The sequence below is a fragment of the Toxoplasma gondii genome, chromosome VI, assembly GCF_000006565.2.
Source record: "Toxoplasma gondii ME49 chromosome VI, whole genome shotgun sequence".
NCBI lineage: Eukaryota > Apicomplexa > Conoidasida > Eucoccidiorida > Sarcocystidae > Toxoplasma > Toxoplasma gondii.
The window spans coordinates 793039-813521 of NC_031473.1; the positions used below are offsets into that span (position 1 = coordinate 793039).

The 20483-nt window shown below is 51.1% G+C and overlaps 3 protein-coding genes across 3 annotated transcripts; 2 read left to right on the plus strand and 1 right to left on the minus strand.

Moving 5' to 3' along the window:
* Positions 1-929: 929 nt before the first annotated feature.
* Positions 930-4283, plus strand: ROP23 (rhoptry kinase family protein ROP23 (incomplete catalytic triad)). Its single transcript, XM_002366558.2, has one exon. It carries the CDS (start codon positions 2049-2051, stop codon positions 3693-3695), a length of 1647 nt encoding a protein of 548 aa, XP_002366599.1. The 5' UTR covers positions 930-2048; the 3' UTR covers positions 3696-4283.
* Positions 4284-5331: 1048 nt separating this feature from the next.
* On the plus strand, positions 5332-9610 carry TGME49_239610 (hypothetical protein). Its single transcript, XM_002366559.2, has one exon. The coding sequence runs from the start codon at positions 6948-6950 to the stop codon at positions 8784-8786; it is 1839 nt and encodes a 612-aa protein (XP_002366600.1). The 5' UTR covers positions 5332-6947; the 3' UTR covers positions 8787-9610.
* A 996-nt stretch (positions 9611-10606) lies between these two features.
* On the minus strand, positions 10607-20364 carry TGME49_239620 (5'-nucleotidase, C-terminal domain-containing protein). The gene is made up of 8 exons (XM_002366560.2): positions 17938-20364; positions 17292-17455; positions 16424-16804; positions 15723-15950; positions 14506-15144; positions 13751-14059; positions 12616-13002; positions 10607-12159 (listed from the first exon to the last, which is right to left on the minus strand). Exons 1-8 carry the CDS (start codon positions 18180-18182, stop codon positions 11858-11860), a joined length of 2655 nt encoding a protein of 884 aa, XP_002366601.1. The 5' UTR covers positions 18183-20364; the 3' UTR covers positions 10607-11857.
* Between the last annotated feature and the right edge of the window lie 119 nt (positions 20365-20483).

Sequence of the window (20483 nt, forward strand, 5' to 3'; positions counted from 1 at the left end):
AACTCCCCACCCCAAGCCTAAATTCAGCTTTGCTAGGGCACAGTTCTTTAAAGGGGATGTAGTGGGTCCGAGTTTTACGTCTCCCAGAAAGGCACACATCGGTGCGCTGAAAGAGCTACAGCAACTCTGACGCGTTGGCCCTTGGAGTATGGTCTATACGTAATAGTTGATTATCAAACGCGGCTGAAGAACGGACGCCACCAGTCACCGTATCAGTAGGCAGAGTTGCCGTATCCGTTTCCGCTACAAGAACAGTGGAATATGATTTTTTACGAACTTTCCAATAGAAATGGTTTGCTCACGAAGATCGACTCGAACTGGTTTCTGGTGACGGTAGATAGAGGTCGACTGAGCCTGGGGACTGCACTTGGACACCGAAGAGCCGGATACACAGTCGCTATGCTTGGCCGCCACAAACTGAAAGACTCTGTGGATATGGAAAAAAGAAAGCAATGTTGTCGAAGGCCAGACACATTCCTGTTGTGGATCGCCAACTGAGAACGGAAGCCGGGAAACGATTCTCCACATCGTCGCCACTGGGAAGTAAACAGCTTTGTTCGCGAAATGAGAACGAAGAACGGGAAAGTCTGAGATACAACCCGCCAAGATCTTCTGAATTGGTGTGCACCACCACCCCACTGAGTTTAAAACCACTGAGCTGCCTACGACAGCTAAAAGAGCCCCTGAAGCTCGAATAGTTTAATATCATTTAAGCACGAACATAGAAGCATCCAAGAAGTAAGCATCTATACTGCGGGGTTCGCTCTACAGCTCCGTGGTGCTGAAAAGGTCTCTTGCTCTCCGAAAATACGTACGCCGCAAAATTTCTCAGCAATTTACTCCTCATACTCGTGTGATTGGCAAATGTCCAAAACTCGAGAGGCTTCACAGTCGGAGCTGGCCTCGTTTGCATCTTTCCAGGATGTTCACCCGCAACAGAAGTTCAGACATTGCAGCGTTGGAAAGAGCGCGGCCACCTGTTCTCGGAAATCTTACCACCTCTCACATCAGGGGCATCGCTATTTCGTTTAACAACGCTTCACTGCCGCCACCGGTGTATCCGCGTTGAATACCGCAAGCGTTGTGGCTGAGCCGGAACATTGATCAAACGACAGCAACTATTCTATGTTGACTGCCAACAAAACACAACATGCGAATCTCACAACCACTGCGGAGTTGCGGACGCCTTCGTGATTCGCAAAAGATAGCTGCTAGGTAAGTTGAGATATTGGGAACCACAACACACTATTGCCCGGAGAAGTTCCTGTGGTGGTGTTTAGCTTCGCGTACTCCACAGCCAGCAGACAAGTCTGCACTGTGTCGCGTCGTCCGAGAAAAGAAGCACTTCTGCATTTTCCTTTTGCATAACGCGTCCGTTTCAGGGGTGTGTGAGGCTGCCGCCATCCCAGGCTGCTAAAAAACAAGCGTATGCACCACTGAAAAAGTAAAACTACGTGATTAGTGCAGAACGCGCGCCTCGCCTACCACGGGAGTTGATTTCGTTTGTCCCACTGGGGCCGCCTAAAGACTTGCAACGTACGACGGTATCTCAGGAGGGGATCCTTGACAGTGTCTCGCTCCTGGGAATGCAGCAGGGAAGCAAACTCATACGTTACGCTTACAAGAACAGTCACACTGAGGCTGACACTCGCGTGAGTCGTTGCCTGACGGAAGAAGAGACCGTTAGGCGTCTCGTCGTGTCGCTAGCACCAGGAGACAGGCCAACGCTGCCTAGAGTCGGCCAACGCGGCTGCACTCGAGAGGCCTGATGGAGAAAAGGCAACTTTTGTAAAGGGTCATACAGTAATAAATAACCATTTTCGAAGCTTATGAATGAGCCACATAAGGAAGGAAGCCAGCAGCAAAGCGTTGACCCGCACACCATGCGAGCGCGCGAGTAGTCAACGAGCTGCTGCGGCGGAATAGTCCGAATTTGTCTAGCTTTTGGCCGCTGGCATGATGTTTTCTACGAGGTGATCTAACCAATCTGTGTTTCTTCGCGGAGAAAGAATGTGTGGTGTACGAGCGTGGAGCGGCTTCCATCAAGCATGGAAAAGATCCTGTGGGCGGCGTCCGTTTTCATCGCTGCCCAACTGGACAGCAGCTTCACAGTCCATGTTTACGCCAAAGAATCCACGGTACTGTCAGAACTCGTGGAATCTGGAACACGTTTGCGACCAGAAGAAGAAGGATCATTCCTGACATCTCCACGTTCAGACGAGGAGACATTGGTTCAAGGGGCAGGACCCAGAGGACCAGAAGAAAAGGCTCAGGCAGCGATTGATGAGGCAGAGGTAGAGCCGTTTGCAACAAACTCCAACACTGGGACATTTTCGTCATTTCCTCCGGAGCTCCATGCATTCAGCCCTTTCGGAGTCATTGTTCGAGAGCCGAAGGATATGTTTTTCACAGTGTTTTCAAGACTAGGAGGGAGGGTTAAAGAGAGGGACTTTGTGGGTGAGTTAATACAGCGTCTCGCCAGAGCGGTCTTTCCGCTATTTCGCCGCTTGCATTTCTGGGGAGAATCCCCTGGAACCCAACACGCCCAACAGTCTGGTGGTGGCGTAGAGTGGGGACACAAGGCTGTAGTTCGTGTACTAAGAATTATGAGGGACAGACCGGTGCCGCCAGTATACGAAGATTCCAGGCGTCGTGTAATGCTGAAGACAGGAGTGGGTGTCCTTCGAGAGCACTCTCCTTTGGTAATGAATTCCCTGTCTGGTAACAGAAAAGTCACTATCACTGTCAAGGACTACATTCCTGTCGCAGGGTGGGGACTCTGCGTGGGAGTGGTCCATCCAGAGTCAAACCAGGAGTTTCTTTTGCTCAACTTCGTTTCCTTAGCCGATGCAGCATGGGGAAAATGGTTCGAATGGAGGCTTCGCAAAATAGCGGAACCGCTTCAATGGCTAGGACTGAGGAACCCAAGCGAGGCGTATTCGCAAGACCGCTTAATGCTTCCTCTCGATCTGCTGGAAATTTCCAACTCCAGCCGCTACTTTGTGAGAGCGCCGTTCGTCGTCCCCAACCTGTTCGTCCTGATGCCAAGACCAGCGACATCTCTCAGTGACCTTGTTTCGTTTATGAGCACGACAAAAAATATCGGGCAGACACTTGCTGTTCGTCTCAGTCTGACCTTGCAAACCATTCGGGTGGTAGCAGGGTTCAATAACAGAGGATTCATTGATGCAGATATTCGTCCAGCTTCGTTTTTCGTCAACGCGAAAGGACTCGTCTTCCTTGGGATATTCACTCGCACGACGATAGCCAAGCGTGGACGTCGTGCATCTGGAAGGCGGCAGTTCGATGTCGCCACAGCTCCTGAACTGGTCTTCAGGGAGAAGGTGTTTTTTCGCCGAGACGAAAAAACCAATGCGTGGGCTCTAGGCATAACGCTGTACTATATCTGGTGCAACAGGTTTCCGTTTGGTATTTTGGATGGAGACTCGGCACCGCCTCCAGAGCTGTTCCAACCCGTCCCACCGGAGTTCGGCGTATGCGTACACAACATGCCTGACCCGGTTAAAGTTCTGGTCGCGGAGCTGCTCGATCGACAGAGACGAGCAAGACCCACAGCAAATACAGCCATGCAGAGAGAGATTTTCCGACATCTCCAGGATCTCCTATCTGCATCAAAATTATCTGCCCTGCCACGCACGGTGCCAGTAGTTGCCCTGTTGAAAGGCATCAAGTAGAGAAGGTTACAAAGTGACGATGCGGCGTACCATTAAAAAACTTTGGAACGGAGTTCACCTTCCATATGAAACTGTGCAAGTCCAAGAAAGCCACCGGATCCGTGAAGACCTCCCTGTGACGTCTATATGCATCTGCTTTCTTCGATTGCGTGTCAACATGCCTCTTGTGCTTTTTCCTTCCCTCTCTGACAGCAACATTGTGCGTTTTTGAGCGGCACAAACAGAGACAACTACTCGAATCGCGGAAACGTCATCACTGAAATATCCTGCCGGATTCTTCCTGCAACACGATACGTTCCAGCAACTGAGAAGAAACGTGGAACGTGTTCGCAGCCGGTGCGCCCATTCCAGTTTTTCAGGACTCGTGCCGGGAGGGAACCACAACGAAAGGGAGACTGTCACTTAACACTCTCTGTGAAGTGGAGGATGTCTCCTCTTCCGGCGTCAGCAAGCTACTACATATAATAGAATCCAGCAGGCACACTCACTGAAAAGAAAGGACGATGTTGAGGAGAAAGCATCCATCTCCATATAAGCGCCTTCGTGTTGTAGATTTGTACTGGCACTCCTCCACAACAGAACGTCAAGAAATGATGCGCCTCGTGGTATCCGAGTGTATTTCTTTCTAGATTTCCCTTTCACCCACGGTGTCAGCAGAGACAGCGTTTTACCGCTGCGTTTTTCAATGGAAGAAGCGAAACCCTGGAAATTCAGCAAGAGGCTGGGAGAGGGAGCCAATACACCTAGCGTGTACCTAAGAGTAGCATGAAAATCGCGTTTGGATTACATGAACCGTTTCATGTTACTCGCGCTATTGACTCACGTAAGATCTCTCCTTTGGGCGGTCGAGTGTGGCCAGTGCTCCCGCAGAGAACTGGGTTGGATACTTAGGGACATGTGCCCCCATCAGCAAGAATCATAAAATATGTTGCCAGGCACGCAGTATGTGTCTAGGATGTTGCGCAAGAGGTAACAACTACTTTTTGTATGTTTGGTCTATTAGCTTCGCAGCTCCTGTTCTAGTATATACTTTACATACTTTGACAAATGGATTAGTTATGATTCTATTATATTTTCATGTAAATAAAGATATCGTAAAAAGCCTCTCCGTTACAGGGAATGTTTGGTGGGCTTGAGGTTGTTGCTGAGAGGGACGTCGAACCTGTCTAGCTCATTTCTGCAACAGTGAATGACAGCATAAAACCGAATCTTTCTAGAGTGAAACTTTTCATCTGTTTTTCACCCTCCTTCTACAGATCGCCCGTCCGACATCTTGCATTCCTCCGTGCCTCGAACGGTTTCTGCCGCCTCCGACGTGTCTTTTTGCGCTTCGACACGGTCCGGAAAACCAGGAAATCGAGATACACGAAACCCCTCGCTATTTTTGCTCGTACCATACTTTTTCCGCCCTCACCCTGGGAGAAACAGGCAGATACAGCTTATTCACTTTTTACGGCAGCCCAAACTGGCGACCCCTTGGACATGTCTATCGCAGAAACGCGAATTCGCACACGCACAGCATGCCGTTGCCGCTTCGTAAAAACGCACTGTTGCTTTCACGTCTCACTGTTGTTCGCCTTCGACTTTCAAACGCCGTTTTCTGTTCCTTTTACGAGTCATACAGAGGGATAAATTCCTGGAAACTCTGCACATGTTTCACCCATAGATTTTCTAACGCTTTCGTCCGGTGCTGTGTGTTGTCTGTCGAGGCCTGGTTCCCGCGTGTGCCGCTGGCTTCCTAAGACACTTGAGGGATCGTTTTTTGAAGAATATCACGACTTTTCCGTGTAATTGTCCTTTCAACACTTATCTCAGGGTATCCGGTCTCAATGCTCAGCAGGGACTGAACTCTTCGCTGCCCAAACTTTCTGCCCGCAGTTTTCACGTGACGTCTACCACGGGTTGTCGAAGGAACGCTGCTGCTGCTGCTGCTGCTGCGACGGCTTTGGTCAAGTTGCCTTGACACGAAAAAGTCCAAACGACCTCTGCAAGTCCAGTGCTTAAAAGAATTAACGGCTTTGTGGATGCTCCTTAGAGCGTGTGGAAGAGAAAATGGCATCTTCAATGCCTGGACTTCCTGAAAAAACGACCTCGCGAGCGGTGCCGCCGGGAGGTGGTGTTGAACATTCAGTGGTTGAGAAGCTGAGGCGTTCGTGAAGGTTGTCTGCGGTCCATCTGCCGCGTCTAGAAGTCTTTGTCTCCTTCGGTCTGGACCTATAAGAAAGCGCTCCTCTTTCACGCTTTCGGGCTTTCTCAGTTTCATTACAGACGTGTGTCTTTATACACGGGCAAAGTCATCGCGAATCGGCTGTGTCCGTACCCGTCCAGTCTTCCTCAATTCCGACGGCGTCGTAGTCGACTCGTTCGTGACTCGTCGCTGGACTGATCGTCTCTTCTCTCGGTTGTCTAAAAATCTGTCCTCTACAAGGATCCATTTTGTCCATCTAGGCTTTCAAGGTGGTCCTGTGTTATGTTAGACGCAAACTTCCCGGGTAAACCTTATTTTTCAGCAGATCGGACTCTGGATATTTCAAGCTCGCTGATGCTTCTTTTTGGAGGCATTTCCTCTCCCTTTTGTCTCCACAGGATTGCGTCGTGTTTCTCTGCTTTCTTCGGTTGAATCTGCACGCGTCTCTGCCATCTGCCTGTCAGAGAAAGGCGCTCACATCCAACAGCTGAGAACCGCACTCCATTGATTTCTTCAACCACTAGAACAAGTTGCTTCTGTTCTCCAACACACACACACGTTCACATGTTTATTTATGTATATATACATTTATCTCTGTAAATGTGTATGGAACCTGCCTTCTTTGGTGTGTGCCGCCTTTCGTCAATTTATGTTTGAGAGCAAAGCAGGGGGCATCATCGGGAGATTTACCTGAGGGGTTGAGCACAGCGAAGCCGCGCCAACAGAAAATGAAGGCAAGGTGTTTTGCGACAGAAACCACGCTTTTATCTGGCTTCATTCCTTCTGAAGACCGCAACGAGCTTCCCGGGGTCATCTGTTAACCTAAGTATACATATATGCGTGTATATGCATGTACATCCATATATGTATACATACATGTGCGTGTGTCAGAGCTCACATGTTCTTCGTCTTGGGTGTCTTCCTAGGTTTTAGTTGTTCTTTCACCTGTTTGACAACCGGTTTGACGGCGTGAAAGGCTGCCATTTCGACTCTGTGACTCCTTTCTGTCGATCGCGCTGCCTGTTTTCTTCTCTCCGCTCTCCTCTCGTTTTCCTCTAGATGCGATGGCGCCTCTGCGCTCACTGCGCGTCTTTGCGTCGCCGTGTGTGTCCCTCTTGTCCCTGGGGTGTGGCTGCCTCGGCGTCTACGAAGGGTGGAACTTGCGCGCGAGAAGAAAGCAGTTAGAGGTGGCTTTGAGAGACAGTTCCACTGTGGCGAGGTTCGCCGCCGAAACTGCGGAACAGTACGCAGGGGTTCGCTACTGCCTTCCCACTGCTGAGAGAGGTCTCGCCGAATTCCATCTCTCCCTGCTGTCTCCGGGTCTCCTCGCTTCTCTCGAAGCTGCCGTCGCCGCCGCAGGCTCCGACTTATGCGCCGAAGAAAACCTCGACAAACCGCAGATCGCCGCTGCCCTCGCGGCCACGGAAGTGCTCTCCCGCCAGCTCAAGCCCAGACGCAGAGACGCGGCTTCTCCTGTCGAAAGAAAAACCCAGGGAACGGTTCCTGGCGGCGACTCACAGACCCAAGATACTTGTGGAGTGAAATTTGGAGACAGACGCGGAGTAGGCGAGAGTCAAGGGAAAGGCACCGAGAAGTACCCGTCGGCCTGTCGACTTTCGCAAGACCATCTGAATCACCCTGGGATTTGCCTAGGGCGAATCACGAGCGTGCGTTGTGTGTCGAAGCCTCTGAAGCTTTCGTGGGCGGAGGGCGTGCGAGCTCCAGGGCGTTTCCTCGAGGTCGTCTACCAGTTCTTTGTGCCGGTTTCCGACGAATGCGAGACCAGCATCCAGGAAAAGTTGAAACAGGTTCTCGAGCTGGAGAAAGCAGTCCAAGCCGCGAACGGAGACACCCCACACGCGGGTGAGGAGACCGAGTGCGGGGCGATTGTCCTCGGACGCCGGGCGGAACCGCGCATCCTCGATGCACGCCTTCAAGAGGTGATTCGGGGGGCGTGGGAGTCAGGGCTGTTGTCTCTGAAGAGCGACGGGCAAAGTACGAAGGCGAAATCCTTTTCTCTGCTTTCCTGGATTCTTTCTCTTGGTCGCCGAGAGCGCAAGTCTCAAACTCCAGAACGCCCGCAGCACCTCAGTTGCTTGAGTCTCGCTGCCTCTCCTGCCTCGGCGCCGCGCGTCGCCGTGATGGAAGGGAGACTCGAAATGCGATTTCCGCGACAGACGAAACGCAGCGACCAGCTGGCGGCTCAGATCACGCGACTGGTTGACTCTGGAGAGACAGCGGCTGTTCAGAGTGACGAGGCTGTGGCTGGCGCAGACCCGGAGAAACGACAAGGCAGCGAGCCTGTCTCCCTGACGCTGACCCCTCCCTCTGCGACCCACCCGTCTCGTGGACAACTGGAGAAACATGCGCCCGACGCGTCGATGTCGCGCGTCGCATGCAGTGGCGCAGCTGCTGAGGAGCAGCCTGGTGGGGAGGCAGGGGTTGGCTTCGCTGGAAAAGCGTTCGAGGCAGAGGCGCGAGAGGAGAGACGCGGATCCTTGAGGCGCGCCTGTGGGGAAGGAGACGCCAGAGGAGACAGGCCGGAGGTTTCCGAGGGAGAGGAGACAACGAGAGAGGCGACGGCCGAGGAAAAGGCGTCGCCGCTGCTTTCTGCGAGACCAGGATGGAAAGCCTTGGAACCGGGACAACTAATAACGATTGCCTACGATCCCGAGAATCCGGAGAACCATACCCCCTGGATCGCCGTGCGTTTTGGGGAGGCAACGAAGAACACGAGGGATGCGACACAAGGCAAATTGATCGTTTTCGACGCCGAGAGACAGGGACTTGAACGCGCGAGGGCTGTCGCAGCTGCAGGCGCGGGGCTTCTCCTCCTCGGCGGACTGAAACTGTACGTCTCCGTCGTTCTGCGGAGACGCCTCAGACTTATTCCTGGAATCTAAGGATCCGGAGAAGGACGGGAGGACGCACACAGTGGGAGCGGAGACAAGACACCATCGTCGAGTGAGGGGAACCGAAAGACAAGCTGTAGACTGGCTTTGGGGAGCTGGGAGCGCGGGGAGAGTGACCGGCCGGCTATCCCAGCATCAACGTATAAGGGCAGACTTGGAAAAGTCAACGGATGTTTCTCAAGTAAACTGCTATCAACGGTATTCCACGCGGGTCAAAAGCGAGAGAGAACGAAGAGACAAAGCTCACAAAAGGAGCTGGGTACACGAGGAATCAAACTGAGAAATGCGAAAGAAAAGCGGAGAAACGCACTTCGACATTACAGACAGAGAGCTCCAGTGAAATGGGCACGGCTAGGGAAATACTCCAGAAGAACGAAAAATGCTTAGTGTTGTGTTTTGCGTTCTTCTGGAACACCCTCTTAGCATATCACATCACATGGGGCATGCGAACCCTTGCATAATATTCTGCATACTTTTATATATATATATTCGGCTTTTCATATATACAAATGTATAAATACAGAACCAAATACAAACGTATATATCTATGTTTATTTATATCTTTATATATATATATATATATATATATATAAATTTGGTATTCCGCTGAGCGGCTGTTGCGGTGTGGGTCCCACGGGGTGTGCTTAGGGCCATGTACGACCTTGTTTTTTCTGTGTGTGTTGTATTCGAACGTGTGACTTGGAATCGTATCTCAGTGTGGCGTTCGAACCTGGAGGTCTTGCTGTTGACTTGGTACGTGCGAAGCCGGACAAATAACGTTGCGATCCAGAGCTGCATAAGTCACATCGAATCAACAGAGCGCTATAGGACTAGGATACTGACTGTATCACAACGCGAAGAAGCAGAAAGGTGACACTGCCTAGGAGACTGAATAGGACTGGAAATATGAAATCCATGCATTTGGGGTCTCTATGCTTGCAAACGTTATGTAGTCCCTAGGATAATGAATTCACGACTTTTGTTGTCGAAAGAAACAACGATGTTGCACGGTTCCACGAACTCAGGGCACCTCTGTAGCCGCCTCACACTTTTCCTCCTTTGAAGAGTAAAATTGTTCAAAGAAATACCAAAGATCATTACACAGAGGAGAACGATAGACACGAGAGAAACAAGGAGCGCGAGAACCGGACCAAAAGAGAACGAGTGAGCAAGGGTTCTAATAATATCAAGCAAAGACAAAACATGCAAAACAGAGAATGAGCGAACGAGAGAGATCCACGGAGAAACGCGGTAGACATGAGGAAAGAGAGAGCATCGAGGAAAGAGAGAAAACAAGGAAGCTCGAGCAAATCGGAGAGAAGAAATATCTCGGGAAAGAGAATGAATGAGTAGCCGACGGACAGCAATGGAAAGAGAGAACCGAGCAGAGAGGGCAAAAAAACAAGGGGTTGCACGTGAGAGAACAAGAAGAGATATTTGTGTGTGGAAAGTGGCGTCGCTCTCTTCACCACGAACGGCGTTTTTCTCCGAACAGATCCCGTCGTTGTCGCATGCGATGAAAACAGGGAAAGCCGACTGTCTGCCTGTTCACCAAAGTATTCTATTTGCTCAGCTCCGGATGAATTATGACCAGCACTGTGGGGTCTCTTCGTGGGCAATAAACGGGTTTCGTTTTCGCAACGCTCAGGAAAACGCTTCAAAATTAGAGACCACGCAAACGCGCAGTGGATGCTTCGGTGTACAGACGCCGTCCTCACGTGGGGCAACGGTGCCACAGAAACGAAGACGAACGCCGTGGCTTCTCTGAAAACTGAAGACTCAAAGCGTTCTTTCGCTGGTGTCCACAGCGGGGGGGATCTCCCCGTCAGATGAAAGACGGGGGATTCACGTTTAACATGCGAATCTCATTGAAGAAAAGAAAACGACTATGTCACAAACGCGTGCGCCAACGTACACGCATGTATAAAAGACCTGTGTAAACGCAGAAACGTTAAAGTGCTCGCATGGTTACATGCTTCTTTCGGCCCCCAGATGGAGTTAGCGGTTTCCAGAGTCGCAGAAAAATCACTGTGTTCCCCGCAACCACGGAGGTAAAACAGCAGAAAACGGAAAAAGTGATTTTTGACACGTGCAGAGTGGGGATTGACAAGAAGAAGAAACTGAATTTTTGAAAGTGAAATGAGCGCCTGGAAAATAACAGAACAAAAAAGCCTGACTTTGGCAGATGATGCCTCTCCAAATCCACCGCCTCTCGGGACAGGGGGGAGACAGAACGACAGTGGGGTGTACAGACACCCGAGGGCCTCGCAGGAGGTGCACTGGGGAAAAGGAGAGAAGAAAAGCTTGAACACTTTTCTCTTCTGTGAAGGCCATTCGCTCTTCTCTCCTCTGTCCACCTTAGAGGACACGAAGACAGGTGACCGTCCTCGCGTAACTGCGCTACATATACAAAGATACATACATATGCACGTTTATACACACGTATACATATGCACTCGCCTGTATCTAAATATACATCTGTATGTACATAAATGTACGCATTTTTGTTGGAAACCAGCAAGTCCCCTGTCCTTGTCGCAGACTTGTGAAGCTGCGGGAGAAAGTGTTTGTTTGTGGCAGCCGCGGCTGGTCAAAATTGCCTTTCAGGCCGCTCCAGAAATCCAGGAAATCAAAAATAAACGGTGCCTCTGCTGTGGCGCAGTCCTAAATACTCAGGGCGCTGTCTCGCTCCTACATGTCGGAGCACAGTGCCCGCAGTGAGGAGCAGAGGAACACAGACTTCCTGACAGAAATCGAAACAACACTACATGCGATGTCCCGCAGACCTTGTCACGGTCGACTGCATGAAAAACGATGAACATGCAACGTGTGTTCTTGCCACCGTGAGCTCGACAGGTTCTCGTCCCGAATTCACTGGTGAAGGAGACTCCAAGTCGGTTCCTTATCCTCCCTCTCTTCTTCTTCCCTTTCCTCTGCTTTCAATTCTCCTCGTTACGCGTTTCTCCCTCGCCTTCTTTGCTTTCCTTTTCTGTGCTTTCTCTGCCTTTTCAGGTCTCATGCGCCTCATCTCCCGCGATTTTGTGCCCTTCCTTCCCGAGCGGTTAGGCGGTCTGCTCCTTCTGATCGGCTGCCGCGACGTCGACGATTCTCCCGTCGACTTTCGGGGCGAGTACATAGTTGAAGTTAGAGGTGAGGCAACATCCAAAGTCCTTGATCATGTCGTCTTTCCGCATGGAAGTGAACGAAGTGAGCCGTTTGAAGGTAATTCGAGAGTGTGGTCTCTTGATTCCATTTGCCATTTCAGCCATCGACAGAGCAGATCGAACCATCGTAGGCAGCGGGGGCAACAACTCGTCCTCTACCAACACTGGGCACTTACTCAACATGTGGAAGCCGTCTCGACCTGAAAAAATCAAACCAAAACAAGTGACTGTCTGATTTACACACACACACGCAAGCAGATCCGCATCTCTTCCTATACACATATATACACATACATTTATGTATATATACATATCTGTATATATATATATATATATATATACAGAGGAGAATGCGGGACACCACGTGAGTCACGAAGTGCGAAAACCACAAAGATAGACATGCATCCTAGAGTGCAAGTCGACCTACGAGTTTCTATGCACACCTCTACGTGGATGTGAGTCTTGAAACGTTGATCTCTCTCTCCATGTAAAGACACCCGCACATGTGCATGTATGCTTGCATATTATCGCGTGGACACGATGTTAGCGTGCATGCGTCAACAGACTGGAGTTCGGCGAGATCGAGAAGAAGCGTTTTCGTGGGCCACCCCCATGCGCGCGCTCGTTCACTCCTTCTCTCTGCGTCGTTCTCCTACCCTGAGCAAGGTACGTTTTCGTCGCGACGCTGTACACTCGGTTTTCGTCCAGAGGCAGGTAGTCGCTCTCGCTTTTCTTGCCTTCGCCGACGGGGGTTGCGGCGCCGCTGTGGACGCGGCCGCAGGCGTCTTGCGCGACCTTGACAGAATCTCGGACGACGCGCTGGCCGACAGGCTTCGAGGAGTTGAACGCGAAGCGGATGCCGGCGACTTGCAGGAAACGCCCCTCAGTCTTAGGCAGCTGAGACACTGCGTTCTCCAGCGCCTGCAAAAGAACATTTCCGTGGACGGCGATCACGCATAGTGTGTCCGTCATGGGGAGCATCGCAGCCAAGTCACCGAAGCGGAACGGTCCCGGAGGAAATAGGCAGTCTGAGCGAATTGTCCCTGACGAAAAAACAGAGCAGAGCGAAAGAATTGAAAAAACAGTTAGAACGAGTGGACTCGAGGAGAAAGAAATCAAAGTGCAAAACATCAAAGAGAAACAAAAGAAGACGACGAGAAAGAAATCAACGAGAAGGAATTCAAAAAGAACGCAGATAAAAAAACCAAGGAGAAAGAAAATGAAGAGAAAGCGAACGAAGAAAGAAAAGAAGTGGAAAAAAGAGAAAAGTAAGGCGGGATAGGCAAAGAGGGGTACGGGTGGGATGAAGGAGAAAAACGGGCGCGAGGCGAGAGGAGAAGAGGAGAAAAGAATTAGATGGAAAAAGAGGAAAAGAAGCCACAGAAGGGGGGGAACAGAAATCATAACAATCAAGAAAAAAACGAGATCAATAACTCCATACACATATATGTTTGACAACTGTTCCTTGGGTGAGAACCCGGAGCGCGAATCTGAAAGAACTCTGGATTCTACGTTGCATGCAGTCGCCCCATTTCTTTCCCCGTCGACTCCTCTCCGTGTTCCGCCTTTCCAGAAAACGCCAGCACTCCGAATGGAGACATCCGCAAGGAACTGCATGTCGTGGTGTACATATATATATATATATATATATATATATGTATATATATATATATATATATATGTATGTGTACAAGGGTGTTGAGGGTTCAGCTGCATGCGCTGGAGCCTGCAGGGCGGTCTCTTTCAGGAACGCACAGGCACGTCGTCGCTTTGAGCATTTTTAGAGCGCACCGGAATTCAGAATGGCGATGTCTGCTCGACACTCGCGGCGCATGAGGTCACAGAGCCAGTTGCCGACATTGCTCTCTGAGGTTCGGATGACGGAGAAGCGCGTTTCCAAGTCGCAGGCGGCATCGACGAGAATCTGTTTCATTTGCTTCTTCAAGTTCTGCTCGTACTTCTTGACCAGCAACTCGACGTGCTTGTTCTTCTCGAAGCGCTCAGGATCGACGCGAACCCTCGACCACTCCACGATCGAACCGCCCAGAAAAAACGGCATGACTTCTTCTCCGCCCTCCACGGTCGTCGGCAGCAAAGGTCCTACGAACGCCGACGAAGGCGAAGGAGAAAGCGAGCGAAAGGCATACACTTGCCGAAGAAAACCCAGTGAACATACGAAAAAAAGGAGGCGACAGAAGAAAAGAAACAGAAAACACGAGTTACCCCTCTCAGGGTCTATCCCCACCGCCATACACATACAACTAGATATAAATGTACACACATATATGTTTGTACATTACAGACATAAATAGATCTATATACAGATATATCAATACACAGACATACACACACACAAATATATACATTTACATATATATATATATATATATATATAAGTGGAAATACAAGTACAAATCTAAGCATAAACATGTACGCACACGCACATATATATGTATATATGTATATATATATATATATATATATATATATATATATATATATATGTAGAATAAAATTATGTGCAGCACAGGGACTTCTGTTCGTACCCTTGAACATTTCCGCGGTGACAGCAGCTTCTCTTCTTGCAGCTTCTTCACTGACGAAAGTTGTTGATCCGAACTTATTCTGCGTTGGCGGCGTGGGGAGACTGCTTATGGAGAGAGGAGGCGAGAGAGGAGAGTGTGGGGACCCGAGGCCGGCCGTCGCACGCCCACTCGCGAAAGAGGGAGAACAAGAGCCACTCGAGTTCTTCGGACTGTCTTTCAAGATCGCTGGAGTCAAAGGGACGGGTGCATGCGTCGACGCACAGACGTCGACCTCCCGAGCGCCTGGACACGCAGGCAGACTCTCCGGAACTCCTTTCGCGAGCTGCTTCTCTGAAAGAACTTTCTTGATGCAAATGTTCACTCCCGAACTGCACGCCTCTCGCTTCTCGCCCTTCGCATCAGCGCCGCATCCACAAGAGTACGAAGAAGAGGAAGAAGAGGAAGAAGAAGAGGAAGAAGAGGAAGACGGATGTTGACTTTCGAGGTGGGCATTTGAAGGAAGGGCACCACTGTCTGCTCGTGAGAGAGGAGAGCGTGATCCTAGAGACGAAGCGTCAAGACGAGAGCCTTGTCCGGGGTGGATGGTGATGACAGTGAAATCTCGGAAGTCAGTCCCCGACTTAACTACAGGAATGTTCCCTGGAAACAATGCAAGGAAAAAGTTTCATTCGGAGGACTGCATGCGCGCTATGTGTTCCACCACAACGCATCAACGAGCGAGATGAAAATACCTCGAGAGCTTCTGTCCTGCCCGTTAAAATGATGACTTGTTCAGATCTGTTACAAACTTTGCCTGTCTGAGTCAACTTTTACTGTGTCTTTCACGGCAATCCTGTTACACGCAGACGGACAGACCCTCAGAGGTAATGAAGACAAGCACGCAACAGCAGTGCAAAGAAAGGATGGAAAAACTGAAAAAAGAAACCGAGACGCTCGTTGTTAGCACCACAAAAGCAACACACCGCCGAGTTCCTGAAGCGAAACGTTCCCCCAAAATCAATTTCTCGTGCCCCCACCTTTTGAATTTCGAAGCGAATTCCCTCGGTCCGCTCGTACACGCGAACGCAGCTGCATTCCCCTATATATATATATATATATATAACTATATATATAATTTTATAAATAATTTGTATGTCCTTTTGTGTTGTGTGTGTGAGCGTGCACTGCGTTGTTTCGTCGCGTTCTTGTCGATGTGTCGCGACGTCGGCTCCGCCTACCGATGCGCTGCAGCCCGTAGTAGTCGTGATCGTGGCCGCCGAGAATGAGGTCGATGTCTTCGGCCTCCTTCGCGAGTCGTTCGTCGTTCGGAGCTCGCATGTGCGTGAGCGCGATGATGAGTTCGCACTCTTTTTGGCGGAGAATGCGACACAGACAATTCGCTGCCTCCACAAAGTCGACGTAGACCACGTCGTCTTTGTCGATGCAGGCAAGCGTGTCGAGCCACTCTGCCCAGGAAAGAAGAGGCCAGAAACGTGAAAAGCGACATCGAAACACAGAAAAACAGGCGCGGGCACCGTACGTCGAGAACTACAGAGCGAAGTGCTCACGAGGATGAAATGGATGTCACACATCTCTCGCTCAAATGCTGTGGTGCTGCCTGCCTCCCTTCTTCTCCACCCTCACGTGATTTGCCTCCTTTTCGTCGGGTTCTCTCGTCTCCGCGTTCTCCTCTCTTGTCTCGTTCCTCTCCTCCTGCCTCTCTCCCTCGCCCTGCCGGAACTTCCTCTATGTCTCTGTCCACTCTTCTCTCTCTCTTCTCCTCTTTTTCCTCTCCTCTCTCATCAGTTCTCTCTCGCCTCCTTTTCCCGTCCTCGCCCTCGTCCTCTCCTTCACCCCTCTCCTTTCTCTCTGCTCTCGTCTCCTTCGCTCTCTCTCGCCTGCCCTCTCCCCCGCTCGTTCGTGCTTCCTTCGGCGTCACCTTTTTCGACGAGGCCGATGATTCCGACGCGAATGCCTTGCCATTCGAAGAGGCGATACTTCATCCCGTTCGCGAGCGGCAGCCCATGCACTTCGACGTAGTCTTCTGCGAAGACGCCTTCGTCCTCGCTTTCTCTTCCACACTTCTCCATCGTCTTCAGAGACGCGAAGGCAGGCTCGGCCGTCTGTCCTGTCTTCTCGAATACGTTCGAAATCAGCCACGGAAAGCTGCAGGAGCCCACGGCGTACTCCAGCTCGTCAATTCCGAAGTCGAAGTCGTGGTTGCCGAAGCACGCAGTGTGGATCTTCAGCAGATTCAGAAACGGAACCATGTGCCGTCCTCGAGTGTACGTCGACATCACTGACGGATTCAACACGTCGCCTGCAGAGCAGAGAGGACAGAGAAAAGAAACAGTTCGCGGCGCAGAAGGAAACGGCCAGTCCACCCCAAAAAGCACCAGTCGGAGCCACACGGAACAGGGAAAACGGAGAAGACACAGAGAAGAGGCTGAGGAAGAGAGCCGCCGAGATATCGGTACTCAGAACTGTGCTTGTGTGCCTGGATCCCCATTCAAACATCCATTCATCTACGCACACTTGCGTACATGTAACGCTTCTTGAAACTACGAACACTTGACACGTATAAAGAGCAGTCAGTGGTGCAGCTGAAGAAACACGTGGATGTGTAGGAAAAAGCGAAAAGACCTGCGCTTCCTCAGGCAGGAAATGCTTCTCTCGAGCTAACGTGACACAATGGCCGACCTCGATGGTCCTTGATGTTTCAGAAGGCATTCGAGATGGAGAGGACATCGAAACACATCTCCAGAGCATGGAGGCACAACGCGTTTCCTTCTCATCGTCTCCCTCACCGGAAAAGAGAATGAGAGGGTGTTTGTGCTGGAAGCTCTGAAGAGCCGTGACGAAGCGCGAGACGCCCCCCGTTCCATCACATCTGCTTTCGATGTTGTACACATCATTGAAATGGATGATCGTAATGGGGTCTGTTCGATCGAGAGGGAGGTCAAAGTCGTACCTGCAAAGCGAAAATGAAAATGCGTTTTCACGACATCTCTTTCGACGCATCGCAGTCTCAGAGTCTTTCCAGACGAGGAAACGCACGCGTCTGCGCCGTCGTCTTCCCTCCCAGACAGGCTGGACGTGTCAACTGTGACGACCCTTTCCACGTGGTGTTGCAACAGCCTGTTCACCTTTCTTATTTTTCGACCTTTCTTTCACAAGCTGGATTCTCCCCTTTAGTTCCTCCTCCTCGTCATCGCGTTCATGTTCTTTCATCGGCTTCTAGTTCTCCTTCTAAGCGTCAAAGTTTTGCGTAGCTTCTTCCTCTTCTGTGTGAGATTCCTCTTTCTTTCTTTCTCTCCCGTTTCTCGCTCCCTGGAGGAGTCTTTCATCCTCAGTTTCTACGTTTTCCTCGCACAATCGCCGCTCTCTCTCCGCCTCCCTTTCTGCCTCAAGTCTACGTTTTCCGCCTTTCTCTGCTTCCCCTATTTCTCTCACCAAGTTTCTCCGGTATATCCTTTGGAGGCCTGCCTGGCGATGCTGGCGACGAGGAGAGACACTTCTCGCTCCAGTTCGTCCTCGGGCTCCTTGCCTCTGTTGGGGTCTCTCCCATGCTTGCCCGCAGAGCGTGCAGCCGGCGAGGAGACAGAAGATATTCCAATTCGTTTCCCGACGACGGCCCCGCTGAACTGCAGAGGCGACCCTCCCCCTCCTGCAGGCGGCGCTGACGCGCGTGGAGACATCGCAGCGAAGAAGAAAGGAGACGGCAGGAAACGCGGGGAGAACGCGAGAGTCCCCGGAAGAGGACACAAGATAGGGAAACGAGGAGGGCGAACAGGAAAGTGGAGAAACGGGAAGCACCGAGACGGAGAGAAACGCGCGAAGAAAAAGATTCAACAGAGGACAGAGCAGACGAACTGAGAGATGACCAAGGAGGACAGGAGTGCGCGACACCTCCGTCACACGAACTTTCTTTTCCAGACGCGAAACTGTCGACGGTACGATACTTGGTGGACAAAAGCAGGGTCGTCAGAGTCGAAGACGAAGCTGAAGCTTCTCGGTATTCGGAAAAAACTACGCCGCGAGCCAGCGGCGAGTTCTAGACACGGTGCAAATGCCAACTCTCCCAGCCTCGCATGAAGTAAGACAGACTGGGAACGGAGATCCCCTCTGACACACTCACTTCCTCAAAAACGCAGAGCGCTCTCCTCAAATAGCGAGAGGCATGCCGAGACACGAAGCGGAGAACTCTTGCATGCAGGTTGAAGAGATCAACTTGCTGTAGACATGGAACACGAGGTGCCCTCGTTCCTCGGGTTGACAGCGAAAAATAAACCTTCCGACTAAGTCGGCGTTTTCCTCGCTTCTCCCCGAAAATGAAGAGCCCCGGTGTGCTTCGGAGTTCCGCGAACGCCGCGCGATTCTTGTCTCAGCCTCGAGAGGAAAAAGATTTCTTCAGGCCTGAGGTTCGACGCTTTGAGAGCAAACGTGTGAAACTCACTTCACTCGAAACGTCGGAGAAACGAGCGTGTCACGAGCACATTCGCGTTAAAGAGTCCCCAGATCAGACGCTTCTCGCCGAGAGAAAAGGTTCCAGAGGAGCGCAACACCTCGCGCGCAGCTGACAGGAAACGCGCAAAAGAGATCTCCACCAAAATGGTCTGATCGGATCTCTCGATGCGCGTTCACCTGAGAAGGAGGAACGAGAAGGTGGACGACGCCTCGGGTGCTCTGCCAGGAGTGACCTGTGAACCGCGCGTCGGCAACGTGGAAGGCAGAGAACGTCAGAAAAAACAGCCTGCGTTTTCAAGGAGGCAATCCAAGAATCAGGGACCCGCGAGCAAGACGGAGGGGCATGAGAGAGAGAGAGGAGTTCGGGGACTGTCGAAGGGAAAGGAAAAACGGCTGAACGGAGAAAGGAAGGGAAACGATGTCCACCAAAGCTGGGCAGAGGTCTCCAGATGCGAACTCTGGGGTCTCGACCGAAAGAAGAAATCGTGAAAAAAAGAGAAAAATAGAAGGAAGGGAGAGCGAGAAAGTGTCGTGAGAGAAACCTAGACTCAAAGTGAACCGTAAAAAAAGCACAAATTCGCGACCACCTTTCTGAGACCTCACACTGCTCACCCAGGACAGTTCAGAAAAGGAAGAGAGGACGCACGCGCGAGAGAGAGACGCAGCGAGAAGAGAAGAGAAAACGAAGAAAGTGACAGGAAGAAGAAAGGAGGAAAGAAGGAAAATGAAGAACTCGGGCAGTCTACACAAAACCGACGTGCACGAACGGTTGAGATGGCCAGAAGAAGTGTCGGGATTGCGAGAAACACAGAAATGGATTAAACTGAGGATGGAAACCTCTGCGATTTGACCGGAAGGGAAGCCAAAAAGAAAAGAAGAAGCAAACACATATGACAAAAGAACACGAAAAAGGAACCCTTGCGCTTCTTCTAGCCACCGGGGGCGCGGGCGTCGCGGGATCGCTAGGAAAGAAGGCGCACAACCCCGAGAAGGCGAGGGAAAAACCTTCTCTGAACTCGCGTTTCTCTCCTCAGGCGACCAAGGGCATTTCGAATTAAAGGAGTGAAGGAAACGACTCAAAAGCCGCGAGAAAATCCACCGGTTCGTACACCTAGACAAAAGGCAGCGACGGGAACGCTCTGCCACCGGGGACACATTCGAGGCGCAGTCGGATCGTGCAAGTCTGCAGAACCGGGAAAGAGGAGAGTGAACGCGGCAACAGCCTAGCCATCGACCACCCGATTGATAAATGTAACGACGACGAAGGAAGAGAGGAAGAAAAAAGGGAGGAAGCAAGGGAAAGGAACGGATGGTTAGTCCCCTGGGAAGCGGGCTCCTGGTAGTTTCGCGGGTTCGCTGTTCCGCAAGTGAAGAAAAGTGACGAAGATTGGGAACTGGAGAGCGCCGGTTGTCTTAAACGGATTTAATCGATGCACATTGACGTCAAACACACCTTCTTTTCAAACGCAGCGCGACCGTCTCTGCACACTTGCGATTTTTCTTCGCGGCTCTTCTCGACAGACCCGTCGCTA